This window comes from Squalius cephalus (assembly GCF_949319135.1).
Source record: "Squalius cephalus genome assembly, chromosome: 3".
NCBI classification, from domain to species: domain Eukaryota; kingdom Metazoa; phylum Chordata; class Actinopteri; order Cypriniformes; family Leuciscidae; genus Squalius; species Squalius cephalus.
In genome coordinates this window covers 35,413,591-35,437,073 of record NC_137124.1, presented here as the reverse complement: position 1 = coordinate 35,437,073, position 23,483 = coordinate 35,413,591, and the positions used below count along the sequence as shown (strand labels likewise).

At 37.8% G+C, this 23,483-nt stretch overlaps 2 protein-coding genes across 5 annotated transcripts; both read left to right on the top strand.

Moving 5' to 3' along the window:
• Positions 1 to 395: 395 nt before the first annotated feature.
• Positions 396 to 2,558, top strand: tmem208 (transmembrane protein 208). Its single transcript, XM_079867242.1, has 6 exons — positions 396 to 602; positions 753 to 848; positions 1,173 to 1,232; positions 1,878 to 2,014; positions 2,133 to 2,217; positions 2,312 to 2,558. Exons 1-6 carry the CDS (start codon positions 597 to 599, stop codon positions 2,453 to 2,455), a joined length of 528 nt encoding a protein of 175 aa, XP_079723368.1. The 5' UTR covers positions 396 to 596; the 3' UTR covers positions 2,456 to 2,558.
• A 469-nt stretch (positions 2,559 to 3,027) lies between these two features.
• katnb1 (katanin p80 (WD repeat containing) subunit B 1) lies at positions 3,028 to 22,097 on the top strand. Of its 4 annotated transcripts, none has more exons than XM_079867237.1 (19): positions 3,028 to 4,077; positions 5,890 to 6,025; positions 6,139 to 6,269; positions 6,347 to 6,464; positions 7,912 to 8,012; positions 8,633 to 8,674; positions 12,106 to 12,189; positions 12,295 to 12,410; positions 12,561 to 12,632; positions 12,714 to 12,864; positions 13,127 to 13,311; positions 14,452 to 14,603; positions 14,757 to 14,875; positions 16,092 to 16,310; positions 17,504 to 17,653; positions 17,864 to 17,940; positions 18,043 to 18,117; positions 21,028 to 21,144; positions 21,649 to 22,097. In XM_079867237.1, exons 2-19 carry the CDS (start codon positions 5,986 to 5,988, stop codon positions 21,782 to 21,784), a joined length of 2,085 nt encoding a protein of 694 aa, XP_079723363.1. In that variant the 5' UTR covers positions 3,028 to 4,077; positions 5,890 to 5,985; the 3' UTR covers positions 21,785 to 22,097. The 4 variants fall into 4 exon arrangements, with proteins under 4 accessions (XP_079723363.1, XP_079723366.1, XP_079723364.1 ...); XM_079867240.1 differs by having other exon boundaries at positions 3,921 to 4,077; positions 14,757 to 14,879; positions 16,096 to 16,310; XM_079867238.1 differs by having other exon boundaries at positions 4,056 to 4,274.
• The last annotated feature ends 1,386 nt before the right edge of the window (positions 22,098 to 23,483 follow it).

Here is a 23,483-nt window from a genome sequence, read left to right as displayed (position 1 = left end):
AAACATCAATTTAGTAGCTTGTGAAACTAACTTGAAAAACTGATTTAATCATATAGTCTTTTGTCTCAAAATATATGCAACCATTCCATCCAAGAATCCACTTTAGCTAATTGTGAAAGATTTTAAAAATTGTTAAGCTACACATTAAATCAACTTTCCACAAAACAACATTTAGACATTGTAAATGACCTATTGGATTAGGACAATTATGCAATGCAATTTTTTTTTTACCTCGCATACAGACAAGTAATCTTTTTATCTTCTTCTTTTGTGTTTTATGGCAGTGGGCATCAAAACAAGTACAGACAAGTAATTTTAAAACGAATGCCTTAAATTAGTTTTTGCAGTAATCCTGTACGTAACTTACATGAAATTAGCACGAGGTGGCGTCAAGCCCAGTTTATTGCATCTGTGACGTATTTTACAAGCGCCGGAAACGCGCTCGCGAACGCTGATGTGTTATTTTGCAGTATATGATAGTAGTTTAATTTTGAAGATTATTCCTTAAAAAAAGAAACCGTTAGTTTTTTAGATGCCTAAAGGGGAAGGCGTCAACACCGGGTGAACAAAACAAACACGAGAAGAACTCAGGGAAGATGCCGGTATGAGTCAAGCTTAACAATTATTCAAAAAGAAACATGATTCATTAACTGTGTCATATACATTTATTCATATGATAATTGTAAATTATGACTGGCGAGATATAAGTGTTGTGTCAGTGCTGTCCTGTGAAGTAATATATTTCTCGTTAGCCGAAAGGTAAAGTTGGAACCAAAGGCAAAAGACAAATCTATGAGGAAAACCAGGCTACTCTAAAGTTCTATTGCAGAATCATCCTGGGAGCAAACGTAAGGCCCTATATCTATCTATCTATCTATCTATCTATCTATCTATCTATCTATCTATCTATCTATCTATCTATCTATCTATCTACGTTATCTATCTATCTATCTATCTATCTATCTATCTATCTACGTTATCTATCTATCTATCTATCTATCTACGTTATCTATCTATCTATCTATCTATCTATCTATCTATCTATCTATCTATCTATCTATCTATCTATCTACGTTATCTATCTATCTATCTATCTATCTATCTATCTATCTATCTATCTATCTATCTATCTAAAGCAGCCATTTGTTTTGTTTTTTTGGTATTCTTTTCAGGCTATTTATGCAGCAGTCAATTTCTTGCTCTTTTACAACTCATCTACATTTTGGACATGGGTAAGTCACAGTATGACGTGCATATTTTGTTTGGTTTTGTTCAGTGATGTGAATGAGCAAATCCAGATTGTTGTATGCATATCTACTTTTTTTTTTTTTTTTTTTTTTACATTCTATGGTATCTACACGTGTCAAATGGAAATAGACCAGTGGTTTTCAATCTTTTTGTTGCCATGGACCCCCAAATTATAATAAATTCTCATCCTCATGTGAGAAGCCTCCACCCTAAAATTCATAAGGCAGGCAGCTATATATATTTTCATGTATAAAGACCCACTTTATACTTTGAAAAAATAGTATGTGTAAAATATTGTGTTTTTGTTACTTTGTTAATTTTTTCATACTCACTGTAGTATTGTACTGTTAGATGTATTAGTTATTTTTTAAATTCAAATCTTACTTTATTTTGCAATGTTTAAACTTCTTTTCTCTACGCTTTTCCACGGACCAGTTTGAAAAACCCTGATGTAGACAATAATATCCATCTCTCTATATTTGCTTAGGCTTTAGATCACTGTATGTGTGGTTTTTAGTCAACTGTGAGAGAATGAACTGTTGGCAGTTTCTTGGTAAAAGTTAAATCTTATTCACTCAACTCCTCTTCCAGTCTGGTGCTGAATCCCTCTTTTGTGTCTTTTGTACCAGTTCTCGCTACTGTTTGCAGTGGCGGTCTACTTTGGCAGCTACAGATCAATGTCAGCAATGGCTAAATCTGCATTTGCTGAAGATGGTAGCTTGCTAGATGGAGGGATTGACCTTAATATGGAACAGGGCATGGCGGAGTGAGTTGGATGTTTTATCTGTATATTTATATCCCCATTATATGTGTATTTTCAGTTGGTGATAAATATTCCTGATGGTAATATTCATAAGTGACTTTTTTCTTATATTGACATGCAGACACCTGAAGGATGTGATTATCCTTACTGCCATTGTTCAGGTCCTCAGCACTCTGTCATCCTACTTCTGGTACTTCTGGCTCTTGGTGAGACTGCGGAATTGCTCTGATTGTAACATCATGGAGGTTTCTCTATTCCAGTTTTTCTGTAAATGTATTATTTGCTCTCTCTTTACACCAGGCACCTGCAAGGGCTTTGCATTTATTGTGGGCAAACTTCCTGGGCCCCTGGTTTTCTGCCGATTCACAGGCAGCTCCTGAAGAGAACGAGAAGAATGACAAGAAACAGAGGCGACAGGAAAGACGACAGATGAAGAGATTCTAGACTCTGTTTAAAAAAAATTTTTTTTACATTAATTGTACAATTACAAAGAACATGCAATCTAAATTATTCTGAGATATTCGATATGGCAGGTTAGTCCAGACAATAGATTAGGCACTATAAAGTGTCTTCAATTTTTTTTTTTCCTCACTTGTCATCAACTGCTCCGTCCTTTTCAGCCCTCTGGATCCTTTTTCTTACTTAATGTCCGTCTTAAAATCTCCATCTCAGGTGCACCACAGTCACACCACTGCCTTTGTTTTTGTTTTTTTGCAGTGGGTTAAATGCACACAGAATGCCTTTGCTTACCATAGTGAGCTTTCATATCATTAGTTTGAGTTGTTAATGAGGACCTCTCAACAGGTGCAGCTACATGGCCCATTGCCCTCAGCAATTCAGACCTGAGGCTGTATGAACCTCGCCAACCACATGAAATTTCACAGCACTTGAGTTCAGCTATTAGAATTCCCTCTTTAGGCTGTTTAGAAAATCATGTGCTGATTCTGTATCAAAGATCAAGTCTTTGAGATGTGATGTTCTGCTGAAGTTACAGGTGCAGCCTGGTGCTGCTTTGAGGGATTGCAAGATAAGACTATTTACCTTGTGTGGCAACAAAAGACTGTCTGGTTACACATTTTTAACTGTTCAAATTAAATTATACTGTTTGTATACAGTTGGATGGGTCACTGTATATATAAATATATAATACACACATGACGCCACAGTATTGACTGGCCCCCAACATCAATTTAACAGTTCAATGGACTGAAGCAATGAGCAAAAGAACATACAAGCTGCATCTTGACAACCTTGTAAAAATAAGTTGCTTCAGGTGAAATTTATGAATACCCAATGATTATAAATAAACTATTATAAAATGGTGATGAGTTTGCTTTTTAAAAACACAACTCTGCCCCTGACCCTGTTCCCAGAGGCCCTCCCAACAGGACGTTTTAGATGTGAAACACACCTGACTCAACTCGTTAGTTTTTTTAGTAGTGGACTCCAAGACCTAAAATATATATATGATATGTTTACTGTTAAGGGGCCTCCAGGAATTAGGCAAATTGTTCTCAATCCTGTTCCTAAAAGCCCCTGATGTTGCACAATTTGGATGTTTCCCTTGTCTGACCTTCAGGCTGGGTCTTGGAGTCTCTACTAAGGACCTGGATTAAATCAGATGTGTTAATTGAGATGTGTTAACTGTAGTAGTTGTTTCTGCTTTAAATTAATACATTTTTGCTAACTGTATGGTCTGTATATGTACATTTCTAAAATACATAACTTGAACATAGTCACCCCTGATAACAGATCACTCTAAATTGTAATGTAGGCATGCATTTTCTGTAAAGCTGATTTGCCCTTCTTACATCTGAAAAACCTCCACAAAGATTATCATGATGTGCTTCTTAACAAGTATTGTCAAAATAAATAAATTAATTTAATAGTAGGTAGACATAGTTCCAACGCGCATGCGCACTCTGAAAATGCGCGCACGGGGATCTTTTCTCGTCCTAAACTAATCTTTTTCTCATTCATTAGTGCTGATCTGATCTGTCTATCGGCAGACTGCAGCCATGATAGTCCCCAATTAACCCAGATTGACCGTCACCAGAACAGGGAAGGTAAGAGGAACTGTTGCTAAGCTACTGCTAGTTAGCAACCAATCAGAAACACCATGACAAAAGCAAAATGTGTGTGTAAACAGGGTCGAATCGACGTTTGTCGGTCGAGTGTGTTATCGACTTTCATCTCATAAATACATGCCAACGTTTCTTGGACTTTAAGAGCAGCACAGAACAGATAAGACGATGAGGTAAAGGTAGGTAGTTTGTTTACAGTTCAGATGAGTTCGTTAGCTAACGTTACATTGCGAAGCTAGCTTAAAGTTATCCAGGAACAACAAGTTTAGGACTTTAACCTGGAACTATGTATGTTAGTTGGTAGTAAGTCTTTTAACAAAGTTAGAAAAAAAACAAAGACAGAAAGTTGATCGATCGCTTGCATATTGGTAATTTGCATAAATAAACTGCTAGCTGTGATACAGGCTTGCGTGGCCAAGTGACTTAACTTAGCTGCTAAACTGGAAATGCTTTGATGATTTAATCGACACCACTGGTCTCGGACTTAATGCGAGTGGTATAATATGTGTGTGTGTCTATCTAATGTCTTTGTCTATGTAATGTTATGTATATTTTGTTAGACTAAGTTAATAAGGTAAGGTTTCATCAAGATATGTTCAGAAAGATCATCGCTTGAAACGGTGATACCTGGCTGCTCTTTGTTCATTACGCCTTTACTTTGACTAATATATACACGCTCACGATAAAACTGTCGAATAAAATCCAATACCTGCTTTAACTGGTGGTAAAGGGTTTCGCAAGATTCGGGTAAAATATGGAATATGCTCGCTTAAGAACAAGGGGCATTTACCTTTTAAATTGTAACATATAGGCTAGATATGAGTTTAGCATGTGCAGGGTGAAGATATATCAGCCAATTTGCCAAAATAATTAGAAACATTTGCTAATTTAGTTGTCACAGCATGACATTTACATTTTTCAAAAAGGCCACTACTGGAGAAAGTTATTTAAACAAAATTTAAAACTTTACTTTTCAACAAGCAAATTTAAGCAAATGCAAAAACATTAATGGTTTTCAATCTTAGGGTCCCTCATTCATTAACGAATAGAGACAAATAACTTTGGTATTAAGCATAATACTATGTCACAGCTCACAGAGACAAAATTACAAATTAACTGGATGCATTAACTGTATCTCAAAAATGTTGATATTCAGATTAAATGACAAAATTAAGAAGAGCGGTGGAGCCTATCCATTCATTAAATGTTTTGAGATTTTGTGCCATCTCTGGTCAAAAAAAGTTTTGTTTACTCAACCCTTCTATTTCAATTTTTTAATTGTTTTCAGTAGAGAATAGGCTATAAATACTAAAACGTTTTGAACCAGGCTTTGTGACATTATCAGGAACATCTCAAATGCAATTAAAGCAAGTTTTCCATTTACGGAATTGTTTTTATTAAAATAATGACTTCAGTTTTTTATTTGTATCGATATTTGACCTGTATTTTAAAAACCAGTCATAAGTCAATAGTGAAGTGTTTTTTAAAGCTGCATGTATTCATTATTTTTCTTCAGGTTAGCCCCTCACACACATTGTTCTCTTTGAAGTAAAGTGTCTGTAATTTTCTCCTAAAACAAAGGCAATGTGGACATAATACAACTATAACTGAATTTTTAAGCTATAGACCATTCATGAACAGAACGTGATTATGAAATGCAAAAAATGATTGAATGGTCACCTTTTGTCATAGTTGTTTGTCCTGCCGTTGTTTAGAGAGTAGTCTTAATGTTCATCATATTTACTCTGCTGTTTGTCTGACTCTGTACTTATATGAACTTTTTCAATTCGACAGATGGACAGAGAAGATAAATTAATATCGTCGAATCCCTAACATTTATGTGTTGGTGAAATGAGCAGAGTGAGTTGACTCAATCGCACTATCATCACGATGGCTCTCACCAACACCACAATAACAGCATGGAAACTGCGTGAGTACAAACATCCTGGTCATGACACTGCAGAATGTTTTAAGTAGTCAAGACCTCGGTTTAAAGTTGTGGGAGAAGTGACTGGCTTTTGTTTTGTCATATGTATTGTTCAGAGGAGATTGTGGCTCACTCCAGCAATGTGTCTTCACTGGTGTTGGGGAAATCATCGGGTCGTCTACTGGCCACTGGCAGCGAAGACTGCAGAGTCAATATCTGGGCTGTCAACAAACCGAGCTGCATTATGGTATAACCCTGTGTTATGTGTTTGCGAGAAATAAGAGTCTCACGACTATATAATGAAGTGTTTTATCTGTTCTGCAGAGTCTGACGGGCCACACCAGCCCCGTGGAGTGTATCCAGTTCAACAGTTCTGAAGAGCGTGTGGTAGCTGGTTCTCAATCCGGCTCTCTCCGACTTTGGGATTTGGAGGCTGCTAAAAGTGAGTGGTTTGTGCTGCACCGACCTTATGCACTTTGGTTAAAGGGATAGTTCACCCAAAAATGAAAATTCTGTCAGTAATTACTCACCCTCATGTTGTTCCAACCCCGTAAGACATACGTTCATCTTCGGAACACAAATGAAGATATTTTTGATTAAATCTGAGAGCTGTCTCACTCCTCCATAGGCTTCTAAGGGACTGAAACTTGCTGGCCCAGAAAAGTTATTAAAGAGATCGTTAATATAGTCCAAGTGACTACAGTGGCTGAATCTTAAGTTTATCAAGCGACGAGAATACTTTTTGTGCGCTAAAACCCCCCCAAAAATAACGACTTTATTCCACTATTCATTTCCTTCTCTCTGGGCCTCGAGTGAGTTCACGTAGTGTTTTTGCGCAGCTCGTCAGTGTTGCACGTCACCACGTAGGCTCACTATTGTGTGTGACGCGTGTGTGAAGGTCTTACGGGGTTGGAACAACATGAGGGTGAGTAATTACTGACATAATTTTCATTTTTGGGTGAACTAACCCTTTAACATAAACCTAAAATAAGAAACCTAGCGATTCTCTTGAAACCTGTAAAGAAAATGTCCAGGTTAAGTTGATCACCGAAGTCAAGAGAAAGAAAAATAGTAGTTCAAGACACCAAATTTAAAGTGGGATCCTGTGTATTAGTCAAAATTAATTGTTTGGTACAGTGTACTTATGCAGTTCATGATGTTTGGCAAAACATGTTTGCTGTTATTGAGATGGGAATTGGTTATGGTTGAGGACAGATTTTGTGATAAGGTTTGGTTTAAGAATAGGTGTAAGTATTATGTAAAAACATGTACGTAATCAGTAGTGTTGTATTAAATGATTAAGTTAAATGTTAGTACATGATGGTTAAAGTCACTTAATTAAAGGTAGGTCCGAAGTTAGAATTTATATTTTAAAGGCAAATTTTAGCTCATTACCACAATGTGAAGAAAAAAAAACCCTGAATACCATACTGAAAAAATAATAATACATTTTAAATTTTCATAAACTAAGAAAATTTTCATAATTTTCATAAACTGTGCCATTTCTTTATGACTGTAGGATGAAATATGATGAATTTCTTGACAGGCTTTATGAGATTCAATTAGTCGATCTTAATTGGCAAGTCATGGTTAAAAATGTGCCTGCTTACTTTAGAATTGATGTTCTGCACATTGATGGCCATTATTTGATGTAGAGATGGATGATGTAGAAAACTAGCATTCCTTGTGCTTTCTGGGATGATTAAATGAACCTGTTTGGTGGGAGAGGTCCTGTAGTGACCATTTCCACTCTGATCTCTGAAGACATGCACAGGGGCCATCTGACCAGAAACACTTATTGAGATGGACACTTTTTTCAAAGTATTTGTTATCCACTGCTGAATTGATTTCTTGTTTTTTTGTTTTGTTTGTTTTTTTGTTTTTGTAAGTTCTGCGCACTTTGATGGGGCATAAGGCCAGTATCTGCAGTCTGGACTTTCATCCCATGGGAGGATACCTGGCATCTGGTTCTGTGGATAGCAACATTAAGGTGAGTTAAATGCTTTTGCCTTAAAGGTTTTCACTGGTTTTATAGAATAATCAAAGAATTTGAAAAAACTGATGTTGAAGATTTGATGAATGAACTTGTGTCAATCCCAAACACTGGGTTCTCATTCACTAAATGTGCTAAATATTTGTATTCATTTGCACAGGATAATTTCCCATGAAAGATGTCTGCCTAGTTCATAACACTTGTGTATGCATATGAATTTGTTGTTAACCTTGTTCTTGAGTATTCTAAATAATCAGCCATCTTGTGCTCAAGGTTTCCATAAACGTGCCCAAACCATCTCCATATGCTCTCAAAAGATGGACTCTTGCCTCATAGCACGCATAGATCCCAGTGTGCCTTCCTCAAAACCAATAACGCAAACTATACATAAATGCTATTGTTTCTATGGTTTTTTTCATGCATTTAGAATTAATTTTAGTACAAAAGTTGATGAATCAAAACTTGTGGAAATGTTTGTACACAGATTTCACACACATTTGTTTAGGCATAGTTGGTGAATGAGACCCACTACTGTCTGTGTAGTCAGTGTTTTTTGCATATAAGAGTTGTATGTCTATCTTGAACATTGAATTTTTCTTGTCTAATTTCTTTTCTAGTTGTGGGATGTGAGAAGGAAAGGATGTGTGTACAGATACAAGGTAAGTACTAGACTAAAGTAGTGTGTGTGTGTACAATCAGAAGCCAGGCTAATCACCCTTAACACTCAGTTCTGTCTGAGTACATGATTAAACTGTGGATTAGTGAGGCGCTCTCAATCTATCTTACCCTATTGTTTTGTGAAATGGTGTGTATTTAGTCTCATGTTGTAAGATTCAGCCGTTGGTTTATCCAATTTTTTTTTTTAAATCACTGGATATTCATTTTGTGTAATGGCATTTAGCAGGATGTTTTGAGTTTAATGACTTATAAAGCACTTTAGTTTGGAAAGTCTCTATCTGGTACACTGTGCAGAATAGAGATGCGCAGATCAGATCTAACGTCACCCGAATCCCCTGTTCAAAATGAATCATCCATTTACATTTTAAATTTATTCATTTAGCAGACGCTTTTATCCAAAGCGGCTGACAAATGAGAACAATAGAAGCAGTTAAACTAACAATACGACAATAATATGCAAGTGCTATGACTCTTCCCAGTTTAATCTATCGCAGTACTTTTTATTTATTTTTATAAATAGATATAGAATAGAAGAGAAAGTGTTAGTAATTAAAGGAGAACTCCGGTCAATTTTAACATTGAGCTCATTTTTTTGTACATTTGGAGTGCTGTCAGTACAGAGAACAACGACAAAAATCGGTGTTGCCTACACCGAGTTATTCTATTTTTAAAATTTGCACCCTGTTGACTTCAATGGGGCAAGTACTAAACCTGCTTTTAGCCTCTTAACATCCTTGATGTGTCATTACAAGTGCACAGAAAATGTGAGTGATTCCTTCTGAGTGAACACGGGTGAGTCTGACTGCAGTAGATGTGAAAGATATGAATAAAAATGATGTTATTTAAGCCAGCGCAAATACCTTTGTTTACATCCTGTTTTTCGGTTGAAGTCCAAAGTAGTCGATTGCCGAGTTCACGCGCGTGATCATAGGTAACTAAACCTATGCGCGTGAACTCGGCAATCGACTACTTTGGACTTCAACCGAAAAACAGGATGTAAACAAAGGTATTTGCGCTGGCTTAAATAACATCATTTTTATACATTTCTTTCACATCTACTGCAGTCAGACTCACTCGTGTTCACTCAGAAGGAATCACTCACATTTTCTGTGCACTTGTAATGACACATCAAGGATGTTAAGAGGCTAAAAGCAGGTTTAGTACTTGCCCCATTGAAGTCAACAGGGTGCAAATTTTAAAAATAGAATAACTCGGTGTAGGCAACACCGATTTTTGTCGTTGTTCTCTGTATTGACAGCACTCCAAATGTACAAAAAAATGAGCTCAATGTTAAAATTGACCGGAGTTCTCCTTTAATGGATCAAGTGCTGGCGAAAAAGATGTGTCTTCAGCCGTTTCTTGAAAAAGGCAGATCATTCCACCAGCAGGGAACAGTCAAAGTAAAGGTCCGAGAAAGAGATTTTGTGCCTCTTTGAGATGGCACCACAAAACCACGTTCACTTGCAGAGCAAGTTTCTGGATGGCACGTTGGTCTGAAGTGAAGAGTTTAGGTAAAAGGGAGCAGAGCCAGTGGTTGTTCTGTAGGCAAACGTCAGTGACTTGAATTTGATGCGGGTGGCAACTGGCAACCATTGCAATTTAGTGAGGAGAGGAGTGACGTGTTCTCTTCGGCTCATTAAAGACCACTCTAGCTGCAGCATTCTGGATCAGTTGCAAAGGTTTGACAGTGCAAGCTGAAAAACCAGCCAGGAGAGCATTACAGTAGTCCAGTCTGGATAGAACCCTAACCTATGATTTTCTCTGATTTAGACATCCGCACCCGATCGTCACATTACAATTATTCTAATTCTGTGTTGCGCACGATATGGTATCATATTACACTGAAGTAGGCTGCTTTTAAATGAACATTTATTTAAAATAAAAGTTCTTCTACTGCAAAATTGCATTTCCTTAATAGCCTAAACACAGGCTTTACTCTCTTCAAACTTAATTTGGAATGTCACCGTTTCTGTCACTGCAACTTCCCGAACACACACAAGAAATTAAATGTGTTCAATCCCAAACTAAGGCTGGATATAGGCTTTATTAGTTTGTCATATACAGTGCTAGCCTGGTCCTACCAGACTCTCGTACATTTCATTTGTACAGAGAGTCTGGCCACTCTCCATTGACAAGCGTTAACTTCCTTGAAGGCGGGTACTCTGAAGTTTAAAACTATTGGATCTGCCCAGAGCCACTCTGGATCTCCCGTAACCAATCGCTAACGTTTGGTCGTGACGTAACCCTACAACTCAAACTAGCGCACAACATCGACGTCATCGTTCTCAGCCACTCCCTCTTTTGGCTGATTGGACCGCCAAAAAATTGGCCGGAGAAAACCCAAGAATATACCGCAAACCCAGACGGAGTACTGAAGGAAAATTTAAATTGAGCGGAAGTACGTAGGAGGGCGGAGCCAGGCTTATACAGTGCTTCACTGCCGTTACATATCACATACCCAGCACTTGACTGGTCCTGGTTAAAGGGATAGTTCACCCAAAAATTAGCTTGGCCTCATGTTGTTCCAAACCTGGTTGAGTTTTTCTTCTGTTGAACTCAAAAGAAGATATTTTGAAGAATGTTGGTGACCAAACAGTTTCTGGACCCCATTGACTTCCATAGTTTATTTTTTTTTCCTACTATGAAATCACTGGGTGCCAACAACTGTCTTTTTATTAACATTCTTCAAAATATCATCTTGTGTTCAACAGAAGAAAGAAAGGTTTGGAACAACATGTGGGTAAGTAAATGATGACAGAATAATTTTTTTTTGGGTGAACTATCCCTTCAACTACTTCACTAAAATGCTGCCACATGGTACTTTTATTTCATTCCTTTTGTTTTGTTTTTAATTCTCCTTTTTGAAATTTTCTTTACAGTTTAGCCTCCATTGCTGTTTAAACAAACGTGGACCCCACAACTGCGTAGCATAGAGTCTGCAAATGAGTATCTAATGAAAAATTAAGCTTTAAACGCGTTAATATTTTCATCATGTTGGAAAACACTCTTATCAGAATAATTTCTGTTAAGCTTTTGTATATTTTTAGTTAAAGCTAAGTTATTAAGCTAAATCTTGTGTAGGTTTTTTTCCTTTTGTGTTTTATATGACCAACAGGAGGTGCTCTAAGCATGTTTTCCTTGATTGGTTTTCCCTGAAGAGAGAGATGTTGTCGTTGAAAACGAACTAAAAGAGTGGCGTATGGTTTTATCGCGAAATGAGAGTTTTGTGTTTTTATTAAAATCAACACATTATAATTTATCTCATCCAAACCGCAATTAATTGGATTTTTAAATTATTTTGTATTACTTGGCCCGCCCGACCTGCGCATCACTAGTGCACAATATCTCAATGAATGTGATATGATGGATGGTGATATTTATGTGGTTAAAATGAGTGTGTGTTTTATTTCAGGATCACACTCAGGCTGTGCGCTGTCTAGCCTTCAGTCCCGATGGGAAATGGCTTGCTTCAGCCAGTGATGACAGCACAGTAAAGGTAAGAGCTATCCTGTACTTCTCACTTTCAGAAATTGTGTTGCCTTGTATGTAAATGTAGGAAATTTAGTTTTTAATGTGTATTCTCATTCTGCTCTTAATCTAGCTGTGGGATCTCATAGCAGGCAAGATGATCACTGAATTCACATCACACACATCAGCAGTCAATGTTGTGCAGTTCCACCCCAATGAGTACCTGCTCGCCTCTGGGAGTGCAGATCGGTACTGAGTGTTTTTGTGTGTGAGTGTGTGAGTGAATGAAGGGTTGGTGTCTGTTTATACATAATGCGGCTTGAATTTAATGCGTTCGATGCTGCTTTGGCCCAGGTTTGTTAACTCTGGCACCATCTGTATTTTGTATATTTTCTGCAGGACTGTTAAGCTGTGGGACCTGGAGAAATTCAACATGATTGGCTCGTCAGAAGGCGAGACGGGAGTTGTGAGGTTCTTATCAGTTTTCCAATCTGGATGTGTTTGTTTTTCTCTGTCTGACCCCTAGCTGAATTCTCTGCCTTTTTTTTGCAGAAGTATATTGTTTAATCCTGATGGTAACTGCTTGTACAGTGGCTCAGAGAACACTCTACGAGTGTACGGCTGGGAGCCTGACCGCTGCTTTGATGTAGTGCATGTAGGCTGGGGCAAAGTGTCTGACCTGGCCATCAGCAACAACCAAATGGTTTGTACTTCATACACTTTTTCTTTCTATATGCATAAATCAGTGGGTGCAGTGCTATTGGGTGAACTAGCATTCCTCTTGCTTTCTGGGATGATTAAACGAACCTGTTTGGTGGGAGAGGTCCTGTAGTGACCACTTCCACTCTGATCTCTGAAGACATGCACAGGGGCCATCTGACCAGAAACACTTACTGAGAACATAGAAGACAAAGACGGAAACTGTTAAAATGCCTTTTAACAATTTTCACCTGCCTCTTGAATAGATTGCGGTGTCCTACAATCAAACTAATGTGAGCTGGTATGTTGTGGATCTCAACCGAGTGAAGAAGTCCGGATCTGTGATCCAAGGGTTGATTCAGGACAAGCCGATCCCAGCTCCCACGTCTGCACTGGGAACAACACTACGGCGGAATTACGAGCGGCCCTCTACTTCCTGCACGGGACAGGAGTAAGATTCTCTTTCTGTCTTTCTCGCGCACGTACACCGCATGTGCTCGTGTTAGCATGTCACTTCTAGAAAAGAACGTCAGGGAATGCATGAGCTTATAAAATGCACACCTCGAATGTAGTTGCCTTGGATTAAAGCATTAAAAATCGAAATGGTTTGCATTTTAATATTTACCTTCTGGCCCTGTGTATTTCCACTTCTAATTAACTGTAAAATTGCAGTGTTTTTCTAAAATAAAACTGAGGGATGAGTCAATTATTTTCTGTGGTTAAAGCATGGTTGTACCTGGAGCACAAAATTATGACCAAAAGCTTTTGTTCTTCAGTTATTAAACATGAATGTGCCAGGTTTGCAATTGGCGGATCAATGTTGTACTGACCTTTCAGACACTACCATTAAAAAGGGTCAGAAAGATTTTTTTTTTTTTTTTAAATATAATGTGATCCTGAAGACTGGAGTAATGACTGCTGAAAATTCAGCTTTTCCATCATAGGAATAAATTACCTTTTTAAAGATAAATTTAAATAGAAAAGTAATGTTAAATTATAGTAAAATTTCACAGTATTACTTGTAGTTTTACTGTGTTTTTGATCAAATAAATGCTGCCTAAGACGTAGGCTGAATCCGAAAGCGCCCCCTAAACCCTCATTCACTATTCCCTTCATTAGTGCACTAATACTGCTCACTTAAAGGAGTGAATGAAAACGGTTGTCCGAATTCGCTCACTCGTTGAGCATACATCGGTTGTTCACTTGTTATTGTGGTGTAATGTGGGATTGAATAAGTGCACTCAATAACATCCACTATGGTTTCGGACACCACTACAAATGGCTGTCCCCTCAAACATTGCCCTATTTGAGGGTAAAGGGGGCGATTTTGGATTCAGCCAGTTTTTCCCAATCGTGGGACACGAAAATGATGGGTCAGATAAGGGAGATGCCCAAAATGTGTACTGTTGGTGTGCCTCCAGGAACAAGGCTGGGATACACTGGCATAACTTACCCACCCCAAAACATATGAAACAGTAGTGTATCTTTACAACATATGATGCCAGGTCAAAAACCAGCTTATGTGAGGATTTTGTCTGATATAGATGTTTTTATATGCATTTAAACATGCTGATCTTGTGTGCTTGTGTAGGATGAAGCAGAGTTCAGAGGCCGATCGCCGGAGTCCAGAAGGAGAGAGGAGAAGTCCTAGCAGTGAGGATGAGAAAGAAGACAAAGAAAGCAGTGCAGAAATCACCAACCCTGAAGATTTTAAAGAGATCTTTCAGCCCCGCAGTGTCATCTGTGAGTTTTAGTTGCGCAGTTTAAGTCAAGCAATTATGTTCACACATGCTGCTTCACATGTGCCATGGTATATAATCTTTCTCATGAACATTTTATATTTTCTCTTTTGTTTCTGGGTCATTCCTTTCCCATTTTTCCATCCTGTTCATGCAGCACGAACGCCACCTAAAAGTACCGAACCTTTCCCAGCACCCATAGAGCACTCTTTCTCAGAGAGTGTTCTAGAGAAACCCAGCCCAGCAGTTAAGATTGTGACTCCAATAATAGACAGGGTAGGTTTTTCCACTTCTTAAAGGGGTGGTTCAGAATTTTGGACATCGGACCTCATTTACAAGTTAGCCTGTGTGTTATTTATCAGTGGAGACAGTTTTCAAAAATTTTCACCCAGTCCTTCCAGTTGCATAGTTCGCCGGTGCTAGGCTAGCGCGAGTCAACGGTAACTGCTAGCCTGCCATTAAAAACAGTTTTACCCACTCCACAGTACACCAAAAGCAAATAAATTATAACGCCAGACTATCTATGTAAATGTCTGTTGAGAGAATAATGTTAGAAATCAAACTACTCTTGCATCTCAGTGATCGCATTACATTTACAGGAACTAGTTTCGCAGCGGCGGAATTTTACTTTGCTCCGGTTAGTACTGCGCCGAAAAGTAAACACAGAACCGAAGCGCACTACAGTCGGGACGTCTAGCTAGCTATATGTAGCTATACATTTTCTGCACTGGCACCACCGGTCTCCCGATCTTCTGTCCCGGTTCTCTACGGCATCTCCAGCTGCTGTTGTCTCTACAGAAAGACATTCTTTCTATTTCTGCCCTCTGTGTTCGTCTGTGTATTCCGACTCATACATGTAAGTTACGGTTCGTTGAATAACACACATTCCTCGCCTGCATCGTCTCCAAAGTCCAAAACATTGCCATGGCTTTCAAACGTGGCCATAGTCCTATGTCTTGTTGATTTCTTCGTGAAATATACTCTGCTTCTGCTGTAGTGGTGAGTGTCAGCGGCAGGTAAATACACTTGCGTGATTATCATGTGGACCGGCTCTCTCGGTTGCCTAGGTAACTTAATATCACTCCGCCGCTGCTGTAGACTGTGCTAATAAATACAGGGAACAAAGTATAACTATTGCAATGCGATGAAAGGGTAGTTTGATTTTTAACATTATTCTCTCAACAGACATTTACATCGATAGTCAGGCGTTATAATTTATTTGCTTTTGGTGTACTGTGGAGTGGGTAAAACTGTTTTTAATGGCAGGCTAGCAGTTACCGTTGACTTGCGCTAGCCTAGCACCGGCGAACTATGCAACTGGAAGGACTGGGTGAAAATTTTTGAAAACTGTCTCCACTGATAAATAACACACAGGCTAACTTGTAAATGAGGTCCGATGTCCAAAATTCTGAACCACCCCTTTAAGTGTCTTTTGATAAAGTAGTAAGTGTAGCCTGTGACTTGTGTATAATGAATGTTTCTGTATTTTCAGACAGGACAGTTGAAAGGTCCTATTATCTCCTCTACTCCAGTACAAAGAGTGGAACCAACTGTGATCGCTGCTGCTCCTCGTCCAGTTGCTGTGGTGACCACATCAGTGACCTCTCCCTCTCGTCCTGTGGTTACTACCACCAAACCTAAACCCTCTACAGGAGTCATTCTCTCAACACGCAACGAGCCAATTGGCCTCAATGTAGGGGACTTCCTTTCTGTGAGTTCAATGGATGTTTAACATTACTGTCTAGCACTATTGTTTCCTTAAGATGATTCACTTTTATGCTGCGTTCATGTCGTGTCAGAATTGCTGTAATTATTAGATGGAGTTTCTTGGAGCTGCCGGAGCCGTTCTTGTGATAATTTTCTGTTTCTATGGCAATGTTCATAACCCCTAAATGGATCCATGAGTTGCTTTGTTGATAATGATAGCAAAATACTTCATCACTACTAATTCACCTCTTGCAAAATACTGAAGAACAAAGACATTTGTTATTATAGCCAGAGACTGCTACACTCACCGAACAAAATGGTACAACAGATGTCGCCAGGGTGATACCCTTTTAAACTGTTCGATATTTCTTTTTATGTAGTGTTTGAATGTTAAAGGTCTGCAAAGTTTCAAAGATCAAAATTCACAATAAATGGAGATTTTGTCTCCCAAAAGAAAGAACCGATTCTGAACTGACTGAAACGATTCTTCAGTAATTCCAGTCTTACATCCTGCATAAACCTATATAGGTTTGTAACAGATTTGCATAATGCCCCCCCCCCCCCCATGGTCTTCATTGGCTGCCCGCGGGCAATGTCTGCTTTGATCCGCCCTCAAACACTGTAGTTTTAGCTGAGGCCTCGAAGAGTTTGGTTCTTGTTGACATGTCGAGAAGACTCTGCAAGCGCAAATCCACTTTGCATGCACTTCCAATGGATGAGGACTTGTGTGGTAATACCGATGACTTCATTACTATTTGTATCACTGTGTACAAGTGTTGAGGAAGCCTTCGGACCTGAAATTCAGATATGGTAATGAGCGTTTTGTTTCTGACACGCTGTAAGCGGTAGACCAATCACAAAAGACTGGACCATCTGACCAATCAGAGCAGAGTAAGCTTTCGGAAAGGAGGGGTTTAGAGAGACGTTTGATCGAGTCGTTTCAGACACTGAGAAAAGAGGTGATGCTGCAAAGTATATTATGAGAAAATTAAAGTGTTTTTTGACCTTGGATGCATGTAAACCTTTTGTAGGAGACCTCCAAAACAAAATTAGGAACCTTAAAATAGCATTATAAGGGCACTTAAAATGGTACACATTAATATCTTTTTTGAAAGTGTACTGCCACAGTCACAGCTTTTGTAGCAGAATGTAAAATACGGAATGATTCTGCTGAGAGTTATTTCTCTGTTTTAATAGCATGCACGAAACGCTAAAGCCAGCGTGATGGGAGATGAAGAGGCGTTGGCACAGATCAGGAAAGGGCATGACACCATGTGCGTAATGCTGACCAGTCGATATAAAAACCTGGACACCGTACGCTCTGTCTGGGCCAGTGGGGATGTTAAGGTAAGTGCAACAGCACTCAAGCTGATGAGCTTTGATAAATTGTGGGACTGACCGATTGTAATGAGAGATCTGTTACTGGCTGATGGATACATTTACTGCTACACATCGAAAATGTATTTCTAATGTAATCTAGTAAATGCTGTATAGGGCTATTATTGAAAGCAGCGGTACTCTAAAAGCAGTGTTTGCATTTCCCTTCATGTTGCCCAGACTTCCCTGGATTCAGCTGTGTCTATGAATGATCTGTCTATTGTGGTGGACATCCTTAACATAATCAACCTCAAACCGTAAGCATCCATGTACATTTTCAATCACAATGAATGCTTCTGTCCCAACTGGCTTCATTTTAGCTGAATTCACTAAAAAGTGCAGTTATAATTATCTTTCAGATCACTGTGGAAATTGGACCTCTGTACATCCATCTTGCCACAGATTGAGGAATTGCTGCAGAGCAAATATGAAAGGTGACTCATTCATGCTTATGCCGTTGACTGTGCTGCAAAAACTTGGTGAGCCGTCTACCTAGATTTTGATCATGTACAGTAAGGCTGTCGCTAACGATTATTTTGGTAATCAGATACATTTATTTATGGTAATATAAATAGATCTAAGTGAACAATAGCCGTGATTCAATTACAGATTTGCGCAAAACTTTTGCAATATTTTCTAAATGTCGATTTTAAAAAAAATATTGAAAAATGACAGCGTTTCCATTAACCGATGTTATGCGACTAAAACTTTAAAAAAAAAAAAAAAAAATCTCTTGGTTTAAGTATATCCCAGCCTCCGCACTAGCCATTATTTTTAATCGAAAGAGACGTAGGTGTGTTAGCCAAGCATTAATGGCAAGGAAAGCCCCTTATATTTGGGAGTGTCCACGTATGAGGTGTTTCTCATATCTGCTTCAAGGTCTTGATAAATTGTGGCATTTGTTGTTTAGAATCCAGTATTCCCGTAATTCTTTCGTCTTTTTCGAGTTAAATAAAGAACTAGGCTATGTCTTGTCTTCTGTCCAAACATACCACGTCTTTAAAGAATGATCGAATTTTGCGTACGCCAGGTGACCTGTAAATGCGAAAAAAACATTTCCATTGCAGTTGTGCAAAATGTTCCTTTTTCGAATTGCCTGAAAAACCACCTCATGCGAGCGTAAACTTTTTTGCGATATAATGGAGTTTTTGCAAAAATTGCGTGTTTCTATTGGGCGTATTTTCAATTTCAATTTGCGCAACTTTAAGGGTAATGGAAACGCGGCTAATGACCATTAAAATAACTTAAAATACATAGATATAATAACAATGAGGCAATAATAACTGATTCAGATAAAGTTTCAAAAGCAAGTTATCATATGGTTTTATTGAACAACACTGTTCAATACATGTAATATATTGTATATAATGTATATACAATATAATTTTGCTGGTTAATTGACACGACACGGATTTTTTGTTTTTAATCGAGTACTCGAATAATTGTAAAATAAATAATACAAATAAAAAAAGCCTGAAAAAACATCTGGTCTAATCTTTTCATATTCATATCCAGTTGGAAAAAAGTATCATCTTTGATGACTGTTTTGGGTTTAGGATTATTTTCTTTTACAAAATACTGCGGCTGCCCTGATGGAAATTGGAAACTGTTCCAAATAACTATTGTCCGGACCTCCACTGGGAAGGAAATATAGAGGCCGGACCAGAATAATAATAATTAAACAAATTTATGAAATATTATTGTTTTGTTAAACCATAATTAATATTTGAAACAATTATATTAACCATTTTTTTAAAATGTTGTTGTTAAACTATACTTCGTAGTAGTACCTTGTTTAATAAACTTGTTTGTATATATTTTTAAATATTATTATGGTTAAATTTATTAATAAATCGAAAGTTTAATTATAAACTAATAATAATTGTTGTTATTAGTATTATTATTATTATTAATAATTATAATAATAATAAATTACTAATGTTTAATAAAAAAATTTATTGTAATACATTAAATGGAAATTGTTCCATGACACAAGGGTAAAACATATTGGATTTATTTACTTTTTCCCCCTTTTTTTAAATGCTTCGTTAACGTCATAATCAAGTGAGCGTTACGTCTCTTGTGCAGCTCATGAGGAGTGCTTGAGTGGCTGTTAATGAATTTCCTGCTTATGAAGAGCATTTCAAATCAGTTGCTTAAGAGGATTAATTTTGATTGCTTGGGCAGCAGCACATAAGGCAGTAAACAGCGAGCCAGTTTACAAGTTTTTGAGGCGGCCATTGACTAGTCATAGCCGGTGGCGTGCACAGACCTCCTCAGGGGCGGAAGGACCAAAAAGGGCACCAAAAAAAAAAGAAGAGTTCCTTGTTTTGTTTTTTTCTTTTTATCCTTTATTTCCTTGGCATTCTATGAAAAGACGTTGATACAATTAGAATGCATAGCAAATCAAACGAAGATAGGGAAATGATGATAATATTACTAAATATTATTTACTTTACCAAACAAAACTGAGAATCAAGAAGGTAATTATGAGGAATTCATGTTTAATTTTGTTGATGTTGTAAATTTTAGGTATTATATGCATTAAAGTGTTAGCTATCATGAAATCAGTAACACTTTATAATAAGGTTAAATTTATTAACATGAACTAATAATGAACTGCAGTTCTACAGCATTTATTAATCTTAGTTAATATTAATTTCCGCATTTACTAAAACATCAAAAGTTGTATTTGTTAACATTAGTTAATGCTGTGACATGAACAAACAATCAACAGGTGTATTATTATTAACAAATGCAGTAACAAATGTGTTGCTCATGGTTAGTTCATGTTAGTTAATAATAAACAAATGAACCTTATTGTAAAGTGTTACTATGAAATCAAAGATATAAATCCTTACAATTTAGACTTAAGATTTCATTTCAGTGTATTTCCCCAAGCTAATAACACTTGCCTTGGATAAAAACGAATGACATTGTCAGACTCGGAATGCGGCTGAAATCGAGTTATACTTTTATTTTAGTTAAGCATAACTCGCATGCTGACGCAACTTTTACAGTAGCATGGTAGGATAAATGTAACTTTTCCATATTAGCTTAACGTTACCTGCTGCTCCTGTAGTTGAAGACTCGCGGCGAACTGCTGCGTACACAGCGCTGCAAAGGAAACTCCGCCTACCACTTCACCTCCGTCAAATGCTTCCACCAAAAAAAAAATTATATAATATTTTTTTTGTATTATTATTGTTAGTGGCAATAGTGTATAAGTGTATTGTTATCTATTATAATATTAATAATAATAATTATTATTATTTACATTTACTGGTCATAGCCATGTACTGACACAGCGATCAAGTAACACATGCTCACTTTTCCTTCAACAGTTATGTCCAGACTGGTTGTATGTCTTTGAAGCTGATACTGAAGCGTTTTTGGCCTTTAATCTCAGACACACTGACTGCTCCTCCATCTGTAGGGGTGGACATTACTCGAGAGGAGAGGTTAGTACCTAACAAACACTTGTGTTGTGATTTACCTTAAGTGTCTGTCTAAATTATACACTGTTATTGATTTAAACCTTTTTCTGTAGTGTTGGTTTGATTTTATTGGATTCTTAACCGTCCAGGGCACAAGACTGAAATGATGCCTCTACAATATTTTTCCCCCATATAAATAAAGTTCTTAATGCATGATGACAATTCAGAATCTATTGGAATTACAATCTGTGCTCAGCAAAAGAACTGAAACACATACACTAAAGTTTAATTAAACATTCGCAGTGCTGGCTGATCTGCTGATGATCCTCAATTTATTCAAAGATTCTTCACATGACCAACAGTGCAACCAAACACTTTTTTAAAAAAAAATGTTGCCTTTAATGGGTCAATAGCTTCCATATGGTGAACTATTAGTCTGAATCCCTGCAGTCTGTTAAACGGATGTTTTTATTTTTGGAGTCCTGTGACTGGAATGTGTTTTTATGAGACTGTTGTAATGTTTTTCAGGCATCGGAAATGTAAAGCTTGCTATAAGCAGTTGAAGAACCTCAGTAATGTTGTGAAGAACCGGGCCGAGCAGGTTGGTCGTCATGGCAGCACTTTCAAAGAGCTACAACTACTTATGGCCCCATTGGACTACTGACACACACGCGCACACACACACACACGCACGCACAGAGAAACACTCCTCAATCTCCGAACACAAAGCTCAGTCAGAAAGAGTCAACAATGGGCGAAGCACTGAGCTCGATGACTGAACGATACACTTACACGTGTGTGTTTGTATGTGCGTTCATAAGCACACTTTGGAGAAGTATTTATATAGGCTTTTGATGGTTATTTTCCTTGTGCATAAACGTTCTTTATGCACAAGTTGTTTTTCTAAGCACTGTCAATAATAAAGATGAACTTTCATATGAGAGAGATTCCCAAAAAATATTAAGTGGTGTTTGGACAAATTTTTTGTGTGCTTGGTATGCTTTATTCCAGTGTTTGTAACCGCTTTTTCATTCATAGATTTACTTTGAAAGTGAATCACTTGTAACTGCAAAAAATATATATACAGACCCTTTCCAAAAAATTTGAATATCATGGAAAAGTTTATTTATTTCCATAATTCCATTCAAAACGTTAAACTTCCATTGATTATAGATTCAGGGCCCACAACTTAAACAATTTCAAGTATTTAGTTGTTTATTTGTGCATAATTTGGGCTTCCAGCTCATAAAACCCACTAGCCTGGTTAAAACCAGACCATTCTCAGTAGTAAGTTATGTTCTGGCAAAGCTCCATAGACAAATCATTTCCAAAGGGGCGTCACCAACGGACGTCGCTCAAATGCCTCGTCAAGAGCGATCGTCATCGTGTAAAGCTGCGTCCCAATTCGCCTAAGTTACACTACGCCATGAAAGTATGTACTCTTTTTGTGAAGAAAAGGTATTTACTTTTGAATGTGTAGCAAAAAAGTAGGCAAGCTTTGGGACATACTACTTCGTCATCTTTATCGGACGAATCTGTCGCGTGCATCCTGTCACGTAAACTGCCCTGTCAATCATCTCGTCACAGTAAAATCCTCTATTAAATCTAATTTAATTTCCTACCGTTTCGGAGAGACATGTAGTAGCACGTTCATCTGCCAGTGGGTCTTTCATGGAGACTGTCCTCATGTGTTTGCAATTTGATTATAATAATGCATTTAAAAGTTGAACGGACGTCGCTCAAATGCCTCTGGGCGCAATTGGATAGACCTAAAACCAATCAGAGCGATCGTCATCGTGTAAAGCCCGCCTCAACGTTTCTGATTGGTGCCGCAATTTCTAGGCCATGGAAATGGGCTTGAATGAGCTCTTTGCCAGACTACTTCTCGAGCAAATCTGAATTTGCCGGAAGTTGTATGGGTTTTCCCAGGCTAAAAACCCACGAAAACAGGATTTCAAAAAATTTGAATATTACATGAAATCACACAGTAATTACACAGTAATCCCATGGTCATTGAACCAGGTTTTGGTTATTTTGGCAGTGTGGGCCGGTGCAAATCCTGCTGGAAAATGAAGGAAGCATGAAGTGCTCTGGAAATGGAATTATGGAAATAAATAAACTTTTCCATGATATTCAAATTTTTTGGAAAGGGTTATATAATAATGTAAAAGTGCAGACGCATTTATATTTTATTTGGGCAAAATCCAGTTATTCCAATAGGAAACTGTGCAGTCTGGAGTTCTGCGTGTGGACGAACGTGTCCCAGTCTGATTTTAGTTTGTTCAAGTTGCTCATGCAAATTCGCCCCATTGACCAACAGAAAGCTTCTTGGTAAGTGACTTCTTGTGCTACATGGACTGACA